The 12,549-nt window shown below is 36.4% G+C and overlaps 1 protein-coding gene across 1 annotated transcript in view; it reads right to left on the reverse strand.

Annotated features, from left to right (window-relative positions):
• Window positions 1-12,549, reverse strand: part of ROBO1 (roundabout guidance receptor 1) — a 392,430-nt gene that overhangs the window by 100,487 nt on the left and 279,394 nt on the right. The window contains exons 4-6 of the mRNA XM_029214218.1: window positions 12,304-12,424; window positions 11,814-11,952; window positions 9,633-9,760 (exon numbers count right to left, since the gene is read on the reverse strand). Of these exons, the coding sequence (XP_029070051.1) occupies window positions 9,633-9,760; window positions 11,814-11,952; window positions 12,304-12,424 (388 nt within the window). The remainder of the gene's footprint in view (window positions 1-9,632; window positions 9,761-11,813; window positions 11,953-12,303; window positions 12,425-12,549) is intronic.

Here is a 12,549-nt window from a genome sequence, read left to right on the forward strand (position 1 = left end):
TGTGTGTGTGTGTGTGTGTGTGTGTGTGTGTGTGTGTGTGTGTGTGTATCCCAATCCCTGAAGCACTGTTTACTCTAGTACCGCTGACTTTACTGGGCCTTTGTGGATTGCTGCCATGTGTGATGAAGAATCATTCCCCAAAGAACCAGTCTGCCATATCTTGTCAGAGTGTGGCAGACATGTTCACACACATATCAAGGTTCTTAAAGTCATCCAGTAAAGCTTTGGGGGCCTTAGAATATGTGTTTCATCAAAACGTTGAACTCACAGTCTTTTTTTTTTTAATCTGAAACACTTTATTTACCATTTCATAATAGTGAATTCACAGTTCTTAACGAAAATCTTGGATTATAGTAAACCTGACTTGAACCTGCAAAAGGGCCATCTGACACTATTAGTTTTGGCTTTGACTCAAATAACCATGTTATTGGTCAGAAACAATGTACTATTATACTGCCAGCTTTTCTGAAATCAGCAATTTAAGCACACTGTTCCAACAAATGATTTAAATGAAGTCTACATCAAAGAAAGGAAATTCAGAACTGAAGGGTCCAGTTTTTTCTCTCATTACTTCTTTTCTGTCTAGATATTATACCAACTCTAAAAAGTCAGATGACTCTTACCCTCTATCAGATCTCATATGCTGATAGAAAGCTTTAGCCTGGTGAAGCCTGTTTATGGGAATTACAAATTTACAAAACAGGCTTTCTTTCCCCCAGAGTTTGTTTTTGAATGCAAGTTTATTAAAGTTTATCCCTCACTACTGGCAATAAAATCCACAGTAAGCTACATTGTTTAATTTTCACTTAAATTTTAATTTTACATTCTGAAATAATTATATAGTGGTCCATAAAAAAAAAAAAAGCCATGCACATGACATGTTGCAGTGTTCTGTTGCAGAAATTAACATGTGATTTGGTAAACTTCAAAGTTGCTATTTCACATCTTAGAAAATGTTCAATGCACAAATGCACATTTCTTTTAATGGACTATGCCTTCTGATTAATTTTCAAGACTATTAAAGTTTTAAATTATATGGAAGTTATTACTGGGGACAATCTAGCCACATTATTTTTATCTCTAGTTTCAACTGGTCCAATATATGGATTATATTTATGGAAGGTGCAGTGAAGGGATTCAATATTATTCATTTTATCAGGAAATTTAGCAGCATTGAACATATAAAGGGGGATAATAATTATGTTTAAAGATCAAAGGGAATCATGTTAATTATGGATCTGTTTAATAAAAAAACTATTTTGGTCTCAAATGCATATCAAATACACACAATTAATAAAGACAAAAAAGTATTTTTACCTAATGTAGATTTTTTTGTGTTATACCTAACTTTTTTTCTGTTTCTTGAAGCAATTAGAATAAAAATTGACATTTTTTTAAACCACAATTTCAGAAACCTTGATAGTCATTGTTTATTGAAAAGCATTTATTGTGTGTCTATATAAAGTATAATGGGAGATGCATACATGACTCAGACTTTAATCTTTTTATACAGCCAGTGATAAGCAGCTAAGAGCACTAAAGCTACATAAAGTCCTGATATATACACATATAAAGACACATGACTGAAATGACTCCTTCTCTTCTTCTGCCTTCTTCATATCACCTTTATTGCTTCTCCTTTTGCTGAGCATTTAAATGCTTCACACAATGTGCTAAGCATTGCATATTTATTAGCTCATTTAATCTCCACAAAATCCTATGAGGGAGACATATTTACTCCCCTTTACGGAGGAGAAAACTGAGAATCAGAGATTTAACATCTTGTACATTCAGTTTTTGAATCCATGTGTGTCTATCAGAAAAGACTGTTAGTTCTACCCTACAGAACATTTCCTAAAGCAGCAGCAAAAAAAAAATATTGAGGACTGATTTTTTTTTTTTTTTTCGGTACGCCGGCCTCTCACTGTTGTGGCCTCTCCTGCTGCGGAGCACAGGCTCCGGACGCGCAGGCTCAGCGGCCATGGCTCACGGGCCCAGCCGCTCCGTGGCATGTGGGATCTTCCCGGACCGGGGCACGAACCCGTGTCCCCTGCATCGGCAGGTGGACTCTCAACCACTGCGCCACCAGTGAAGCCCCTGAGGGCTGATTTTGACAGACCTCAATATCAAGGAATCACAGAAAATTATAATTGCAGAAAAGCAAAACAATTACCAAATTCTACATTAAGCAGCAACTAAAAATTTCACATCTCTATGGTCAACGTAAATATTACTGAGACTCTAATGGGTTTTTAGTTGTTTTGAAAGAACAGATGAGAAAAATAATCATAACAGCCATCATTTTGCATAAGCATTTCATAATCCACAAACCACTTTTATGAGAATATACTTTGTTAATTATCTTTTTAAAACTTTTCTATCATCTTTGACGTTTATAGTCCATGTACATTCATTTTTTTCAACAGATGAGTGTACTAAAACTCAGAGAAGTTAAGTGACTTGCCCAGGATACCACAGCTGGTATATATCAGAACAGCCCTTGATTCGCTCAGACAGAAAATGTTACATGAGCACCAAGGATGCTCCTAAGACTGCAATAAGCAATGAGACTAAGAAGGTGAAGTACATAAAGTGTGTCTGTAAGGAACTCACAGTCAAATGGGGCAGATATTGAAATGCAATAAGGGTGGCAACAGCATGCGACGGGTCTATGAATGTGCATCCCTAACCTGACACTGGGGTAAGGACTGCCTGCAAAGCTTCCTGCAAGATGCCTGCCTAAGCTGGATCCAAGGATAGGAGTAATTAGCAAGTAGAAGATGGGTCAGTGGGGGCAGAGCATCTTAGATCAAAGGACTAACATAAAGAAAAGCCCAGACGGAAGCTCCATGGTGGTATTTACATGAAAAAATATGTAAACAATACAGTGTTACTACCCTGAAGGGAGTAGCAAGAGGGGACTAAGTAGCCAGGCAGAGCAGCATTTAAGTACTTTGAACCTTATCTGGAGAGATGGGAAGCATGACAATGTTTCATGATGGAACTAATACAATTCGATTTGTATTTTAGGTCAATGTACCTGTTGTATGAAGGATGGATTCTATGGGACAAGATGGAGGCAAGGAAACTGGTTAGATGTTAAGTTTCACTGCACAAGAGATAATAAAGCAGTGATAAGAAGATAAGACAGGTGTTGAGAGTTGAGAAATATTTAAAAGGCAAAATAAATAGGATTTTAAGGTGACTGACATTCGAGAAATGGAAGAGTAAAGCATGACCCCACCAGCACCCAAGCTGCCTACTAGTGTGTATTTGCAGGTTGCATTGCCATCAACTGAAATGAAGAATACGGAAGAATTCAGCTTCTTATGCCTCGTCTGCTCCTGTTTTCACTGCATCACTACTATTTCCTGTGAATTAATACTCACACACTGGGTTAGGAGAATCTTAAAAGCTTAGCCAAACCTCTGACTGTTGCTTCTTGTTTTACTGGAAATCATAACTATTGATCAATTCCTAGTTCATTGGGATATTAACTAGGGGTCAATTATAAACTATAGTGCCCAAGATATTTCAGCATTTTTTTTTTCTTTTCCTTTTTCTTTTTTTTTTTTTCTTCTTATTTTCTTTGGCATGCAGTTCACCAGCAGCAAGGAGAGAAGCTCTAGGAAACATTCCATTAGTAGCAGTTAAGTCAGCCAAAGGACTGCACTGGTCTTTTTTTTCTGCCTTGTGTCTCTCCGGTCTCACATCAATCTCAGACTTCAAGTTTCAGCCTTCCAGAGGCTGTCAGTGGCTAACCAATCCTAACGGGGAAGTGCTCTGTTCCTTCACTGCAGAGTAGGCATAATACTTATGGGAAGCATCAGACAAAATAATAGTTCTTCAGAACAGAATAGAATGCACGTCTTTTTGATGATCCATTTGAACATTCCTATTGTATGCCAAGAATACATTAAGGAGATATCAACATCATTCATGATACCATATTTTAGAACTAAAAAAAAAAAAACAAAAAAAATAGGTGATGAAATTGAGAGAATGGAGTAATTTCACATCAAGGGAAGAAAAATGGATAAGCGCCTATGAGAAAAGAGCTGGGATTTCACAGAAATCCCAATTGTCTGGTAACAGAGCATCACCTGGTTTAGAGATGTTTGGCATCTGCCTTTTCTTTTAACAGAGCTGTTGCTGAAAGGGCAGAAAAGCAACTGTTTTTTGAGCTTCAAAGAATAACTGGTCCCTGGGAGAGGCCTGTGGAGGAGTGCAGTGGGGTGTGAACTAAACGTCCAGTTTCCTGTGTCTAACTGGCTCAGCACTTAGGGCTAAAGGGAAATGGGAGGACTAAATGTCTTTTAGTGCCTATTGTAAGAAAGACAGACAAAAATGGGATTAGATTTTCTTAATGGTTCAAGTCAGCACAGATAAAATGAGATTGCTTGGGAAATGGCTGGTACATGGAAGTTTGTTTTCAGTTCGGTTTCCTGTGACAGACATAGCGATGGGAACACGATCACTCTGGTGATAGAGACTCACAAATTTACTTTGTCAATGAAATTGTGACAGTAATAAGAGCTGCTTTATCTGTGAAGTTGCAAAGAGAGTGGAAAGATTAATAATACCATCGAGTTTGCCTTGTTCAAGCAGTGAGTATCACTGAACCAAAGAATTGTAAGAAATCTCAGAGGTGGAGGACAAACTTGGAAATGGGAGAAATTTGGAGTTTAAACTCTGTGTGGCTTTATCTTCTATCTTTCTTTCAGAAGAGCACACCTCATAAACGGAATTATTTAAAAAGCTACAGACATGATTGTCATCATAAATAATTACTAATTTTATAGGTTTTGCTATTAATAGAATGATAAAGTTATTTTTCTGCCTTTATTTTTCTTTTAAGTGTTTTGAGGCTGCATCCACCATGCTTTTCTTTAAAGGCTACCTTCAACAAAGAAAAAAAAAAAGTACCAACTGTTTAAATTACTATGAATTGGTTCAAAAATGAAAGCAAGCAGGAAAATTTATGTTGGCTATCATGTGATTACAAGAAGAACCTCAAGGCCCACCTGGCAAGCATCTAATAAAGACCTAATGGGTTTAGATTAAGATAGTAAAATAATGTAAAACAAACCTGCAACCATTCTCGGAGCACCAAGCAGAGGCATAAATTTTAGCAGTTTCAATAGCACACTGTTTAAAAAATCTGGCAGGGTGCCTCACTGCATCTATTTTGTTCAACTTAGACTTTACATTTTATAGGTATGTCACAACCTATAAAATGGTTATAAATACTACAGTATATATCTTTTTCCTTAAACGATGGGGCCATTATGCAATATGAAACACTAGTTCAGAAGATAATTCATTCCTACTGTGACAGCTAGCAATCCTAATACTTGTCGAATTGAGACATTAAAATGCAAATATCGCAACGTAATCAATCAAAATTGAGATGAAATGTCTTTAAAAAGATGCCTGAATTTGTTTGTGTATTACAGGTTTACAAAGAGAATTCTTGAGGAGGTGCATAGACGTTATTACAGTATGGAGGGAAAATGAGGCAGACAAACATCAGGCGTAAATGTAACAACATTGATGGTTTACATTTATAGGTAATAAAGTTTTGATTATTCCAGAAAATGACAGAATATCAAGTTCAGGTTAACTGAATTTTCTGGTTAACTGGGAGCTAAACAGAAACACTTCTCTGTTGTGATCATTCCAAACAGCATTACTTCACCATTTTTTATTGGTCATGTAATGGACATTAATTATTTTTCAATAGGTCAAATTACTGCAGAGTCTCTGAGTCTCTGCTGAACGTTTTTTCATAACGATAACACTCCATTGCTCATAAAATGTAATCGGTTTTTGAATCATTTCTATTCCCAAGTGGTCGTAATTTTCATTAAATTATCTAGTTATTTTGCAAAACCTCAACATTAAATCCAGCACTAGTTTTGATGGCACTAACAAGACTTAACACATTTAGTTTAAAAGCCAATAAAGTTTTTTTAATAAAAAGGTAATGCTTTATATTTGAGAAGAGTTTTAATAACTTGTTACATAATAAATTATCATGATTATATTACTACTTCAGGTTTCTCATTTACAATAGCAAAGGAAGACCTACCTGTCTAGAATTATCTGAACATTACTACTTTTCTTATGAAATAACCAATAATTATTAAAATTAAGTGATAAAGCTATCACTAATAATAACGCTTATATGACTACAACACTCCTTATTTATAAAACACTCTGTAACAGACAATATGTTAAGCTTTAAATATATATAATTTAATTTAATCCTTATAAAAATGCTGTGAGGTTGGTATTACTGTACCCATTTTACACATGGGCAACTGAGACTCATGTAATCTAAATAACCTTTTCTAGGCCACACAGTTGGTAAATGACAGAAATAGGATTCAACTACATTTTGTCTGACTCCAATGTCTATACTCTTCGCTACACAATTCTCTGTAACACAATTCATCCAGCCCTGGTAATTCCCAAACTCTAGAGCAATTTTTTTTTTTTTTTCGGTACGCAGGCCTCCCACTGTTGTGGCCTCTCCTGTTGCGGAGCACAGGCTCCGGACGCGCAGGCTCAGCGGCCATGGCTCACGGGCCCAGCCGCTCCACGGCATGTGGGATCCTCCTGGACCGGGGCTCGAATCCCTGTCCCCTGCATCGGCAGGTGGCCTCTCAACCACTGCGCCACCAGGGAAGCCCTAGAGCAATTTTTTAAAGCCCTTTATTCTTTCTGTTAGCTCAACAGGTAACTCCTCATTCCAGAGACTGATGAACTTGCTTGAAAACAAAAATAAAAACAAATTTCTGTGCTCTAACCCAGATCTACTAAATCAGGTTCTCCAGGGGCATGCTTGATAATCTGTATATTTAACAAGCTTCAGATAAGTTTAGATATACACGTTCAGATAACATCAGATAACAAACTCCATCTAAGTTTAGGAAACTCTGTCCAGCCCCAGGTTTTACTCTGTTCCTTTCAAACACAGACCACCAGGCAGCCATCAGAGATGATTATCTATTCAGATCTGATCCAACGTAACCTATTGTTAGCACTCAGGATCAAAGTCACCAGAAATGCTTGAATTTCCCCTGTGACGTACTGTACTGTGATATCTCTACCACTCAAGCAGAAGGTTGGAATTCAAATGCATATTTCAAATTGTAACAAGTATTTATTACATAAAGTGCCTACTAGATGCCCAGTACCATACTATAAGGACTGTGAAAAATACACAAGTATTAAAACCAAAGAAATCATGAGTTGAGAATGGAATACTTGAGGAAATACATACAGACAGAGTCTCTAAAACAGCAGAATCAGGATTTCAAAAAAATATATATATATCAAAAAAAAGGAAGTAATTCTCAAATGAGGGTTAATTTTTAAATGTTAGAACTAATCATATCTGTACTGGGGGTGAAAATCAAACGCTCACCCTTATTTAAGAAAGTTTTTTTCCCCAAACTGCTACTGGAACACAGGGTTCTGTTGTCCAACATCAATTCTCAAAATTAAATATTTATTGCATGAAGAGTGAGGAAAAGGAAGATTATTTTTAAGCCCATACTGACTCCAATAGTGCCTCAAAAATGAACCACAAATGAAATACAGAAATCAAAAACAACTATGCTACTGAATTTCTAATAATTGTTTCCTGCTATCAAATGTATTCATTTCTGATTAGTTTCCTTTGTAGTAACTAATATTTTTCTATATTCAATCTCAAAGGAAAAAAATACATAACTTCTCAAGTTTCCTTTGAAAAGTTTCCTTTGTTTTTTTTCTTAGTTAAGTTTTGCTGTTGGGAATCATGTTACTTTCTTTGACATACTGTGTATATTATTCTAGCATGTTAAAGGTATTTTCACAGTGATGTTAATATGCATATTTTATTTTAATAGTTGAATAAAATAATAACTTCTCAACAATACACAGATCTTTCATAAGTTTATAGAAAACCCAATGCAGTTGAAATAAGAACTTCTAAATTCCTTAAGTAGTTTCTGGATTTGATCATTCGTACCCAGTTTTCACTGAAATCCAGGCTTAGGAGCAAGAATTCCATATGGAAAACTTAAGGCTGAATTAACTTTGGAATTGAGTATAAAATTGCAGGAAGAAACTCTATTTTGATTTCAATGTCTACTGTAGACACAGCAGAATGGCTATTATTTATAAAAGCATCATCTCTCTGACTAATATAATAGACAATCAACCTCCCTGTCACAATTGCCTGGAGATAGACACACCTTTTCATGTCTTGGATTCATCCTGGGCTACTTTCACTCCCTCCGGAGGGCTTCTGAACTTGAACTTGACATCTCTTAAATTTATGCTTTCTCTAAATGTAAAGGGGTTTTCTTTTCTTACAGTTTTTGCCTTATGTGGAGTTCAAGTCTAACTCAGATTAAAGAGAAGTAGTCTAGGCCTTAGAAATTCAATGTTTGTTCTTGATCTTTTCTTTTTTTTTCTTTTGTTTTTATGAGGTTGAGCTAAAAACCCCAAAGGGGGACATAATGGCTTTAGAGACAGGAAGGAAATATTCTTTATTCCTTTTTTCTACTGTAAAAAGTCCACAAGGCTCTTTTGTAGAAAGCCCACAGTAGAAGCTCTCCTTCAAAAGCCACCTTTTTCTTCATAATAGCCTTAGAGGAGACAGTGCTCAGAAAAGATGACAGAGCAAGTGTTGCTAATGTCATACTCAGAAACAAGCTAAGTGGTTTATGGTCAAAATCCCTGTTTATATACGTGTCAAAATACGGAATTTTTTTCACCAACAAAATGCTCTTTAAACGTCACTGTCTCTCAAATTCCACAATAAACAATTTGTCCCTAAAAAGGAAAAACATGAGAGAAAGTTCTCAGATGATACATAGTAAGAAATAATCAGTGTGACATCATGGAAAAAGGGGAAAAGGAATAATGAGAATGAAACACATATGAAATTATGGAGACAAAGGAGGTGACAGAACCATTTCTGCATATCAGTTTAAGATGTGACTTTGACATTCAAAAACTTGTAGCCAAAGAATATGGCACCCATTTTGGCTCACACATCACACCAAATAATAAATCTTCATCAAAATTAGCAAAGTACAAATGCAATTAATTCACTCAACAAATATTTATTGAATGTCTGTTAAGTCACAGGCACGGTGTGCACAGAAAAAGACTGCAAAAGTCCCTACTCTATGGATGCATCTTACATTCTAGTGGGAAACAGAATCTTTTCACTTTTTTGTTCTGAACTGTACAGACCCTTGAAAGTGCATGACCTGAAGGAATGGTAGACGTATTTTCATTGAAGGATCAAGTTTTCGCGGCAGTAGCTGTCATTTAATTAAAGCTCTGTGTTTGAAGACCCAGAGATTAAAGCACACTCCCCTCCTCTACTTGACGGAGAAAATGCTCTCATAATTTAGAAAACTTAGTTCAATTTCCTGTAACAGACACTTACAGAGCTCCCATAGGCAAAACAATAATTTCCTTTAAATATGTTTGGAATAATGTATATATATACAGCACTATTTAAAGTCTATATTTTATATAGACTACTCCAATATGTAATATTTTCAAATATCAACATTGTATCTCATATAATAAATCAACCACAAAAAATGTTCCCCAAACCTTACCTTGGACAGTCAGAGTAGCGGAGGCTTCAGCTTTTCCAACCATATTTTCCGCAACACAAGTATATGACCCCGTGTCACCAGCCATCACCTTCCGAATTTTCAAGGTATGATCATCTCTGATTTCATATCTAGTGACATAACAAAAGAAAGCACAGTTAAGTGACTTTCTACTTGAAAGAATCCATCATTACAAATATGTATTTAGGTATCAAATCACAGCCAACATTCTCGAGAATTTAAAGCAGAAGGTAAATAATGCAGCATTCTTCTAAGTAAGCATGTGCATAGAAAAGAGCACTTCTTTTATATTCGTGTGGGCAAAAATATTAAAACTACTTTTTAACAGAATATTTTTAGGCAAAGTTGACGCTTATTTGTTTATTTCCTCAAGCTCCTGTACTCATACTAAAATTTAAGTGACCATTAAATACATTTTTATTATATGTCAGACTTTAAGCATTTTGTAGGTTCTATCTTTTAAAATTCTTATAACACCTTATGAAGTATTATGCTCATCTCCATTTGGTAGATGAGAAAATTGAGGCATAGGAAGGTAAGGTAGCTTGGCTTTGGTCTTCAGCTATTTTAATGGCAGAGTTAATATTTAAACCCAGAGAGTCTTATTCTGGAATTCCCTTGCCTTGCCTCATCTTGCCTTTTCTTAAATGTTGGGTGTCCCTTGAAATTTCACCTCAGTCCTCTTTTTACTCTATATGATATCCCTGAGTTATACTACCTACACTAGTTTATATATTGATTGACCACACAAACATTTGCTGCCCCTATTTCACTTAAGCTCCAAATTCATAATCCTGACTAATAATTAGACATCATACCTCCAGAGACACTTAATATTTAATACGTTAGATAAAACATTTTTTTCTTATCCTATCACATAAAACAACTCCTTCTCCTAACACAACCTACCTATCTTCCTTCACCAGCTCCCTATATATAACAAATCATTCAATTCATCAATTGGGTCTCAGAACTTTCTCTCCATGATGGACCCCTAGCCTATTTCCATCTCATCTCCCGGTTCAGGCGATTCACATCTCTTATCTGGACAACAACAATGGTGACCCAGACAACGGCATCCCCCCAACCCCTTGCCACATTAATGTGATATCCATAATGCTAAAAAAATTATTTCCTCTAAAAAGCAATTCTGTTCATAGTTATCCCTCTTGGCTTATCAATGTGCATGCCGTATGATTCAGAATTCTTTAGTCGATACAAAGTCCTGTAAATCCGGCCTCACTATCTCCAGCCTGGTTTCCCATAACTTCTTGCCACATGCGCTGTGTACCGCCATGCTAAATTTCCACGACTCAAAACAGTCTTAGGTATGTGTCTATGTTGTGATGTCTCTTTTCCTGGAATACTCTTCTCCTCTTTCTTGCTTATCAAATTGATACATATTTTTCAAGACATTGCTTCTATGTCACTTTCCTTTGAGAACTCTCTCCTGATTTTCTGCTCCCATGGGTCTACCTTTATGCAGCAAAAGGGTTTGTTACGTTACTCTGTATCTATCCATACATGACTCCTTTGGTGAGCTCCTTGACAGCAGAAACTATACCTAAACACTTGCTGTGACCCCCAAACCTAGCAGGGGCTCAAGGTATGTCTGCTGAATGAAGGGACACACTAGAGAAGACAGCCTAAAGACAGTGCCTGAAAGTTTCATTTCATTACCTCATTCCCTAAGGCTGCGAGTGTATCTCTGCTTCTAGCCAATTTAAGGATTTGATAGATATCAAGAAACTCTGACCTCTTCTACCATTCCCTGGTGATGTTGTAGCTAAGGAAAAGGGAGTTTGCTTTTTAATTGGTTTGTAGTTACATCTTTAGTGCTGTACCTCCCTTCCCTACCTATTCCCATATAAGACATTGGTATTAACTGTAGTCTGGTTGGACAAAGAGAAAACTGTTTAAGGAATGTCACATCTTCCAAGGGTTCCCTGGGCAGGCTGGGGTCATGAGCTTACAGTTATCTGTACACTCTCAAAGAAAGCATGGCAACCTTCTGATTCTAATTATCTCCGTTACTATGTCTGGCCCAAGGAGATCAAGGAGTCTAGAGTAGACCATTCTAATGGCTTATATGTGAAAAGTGGTCTGATGAGAACTGTAGAAATTCCAAGTGGATGAATCCCATCATTAAATTCTGATCCATACCTGGATTTGGGCAGTTCCCCATCATCTTTCCTCCATCGTACTGTGGGCACAGGGTCGCCTCGGGCCTCACATTTAAATTCTGCACTGTCATCCACAGTGACTGCCAAGTTACTAGGTCTCTTCACAAATGAAGGTCTCTCTAAAATTAGAAAAAGTCATCTCAAAAAAAAAAAAATACAGATGAACAAACTAAAAGCCATTTTAGATGTTCCGTAAGAGCAGATTTATAATTTAAAATATTATTTAGAAAATTATTCCACCGAGTTCCCTACTTCTCCTCCCGAGGTGTAGTGTTTCCTTCGAATTGTCTTCCTATGTCTTGGCTACTTTATCTCAGGCTGCTTTACTGATTTCTTCTGTCTTTTTTCCAGCCCCAAAAATATTGGTTTACCTTCTAGAAATGGTCATTTCTTTCTCCCTTGTATAAAGATACTAAATAATAATAAGAGATAAGCTTTACGATGAGCAGATCAGATAAAATTGCACTTACCTAAAACAGTTAGCTCTGCTACTTCACTCTCACGTTCCCCAACCATGTTGGTACCAACACAAACGTATTTGCCAGCATCACTTTTGCGGGTGTAAGTAATCATGAGTTTTCCTCCTCGTATCTTAAAAAAAAGTTTCACGTGACTATCATTAAAATTGCTATAGTAATTTTTACATGACAGAGGTCTTCATAAGTGAAGTCTACTTTCTAAGCATGCAAAGAAAGACTGATTATATCAAAAAGCTG

Source organism: Monodon monoceros, unplaced genomic scaffold, assembly GCF_005190385.1.
Source record: "Monodon monoceros isolate NGI ecotype Baffin Bay Population unplaced genomic scaffold, NGI_Narwhal_1 Super_Scaffold_11, whole genome shotgun sequence".
NCBI classification, from domain to species: Eukaryota; Metazoa; Chordata; class Mammalia; order Artiodactyla; family Monodontidae; genus Monodon; species Monodon monoceros.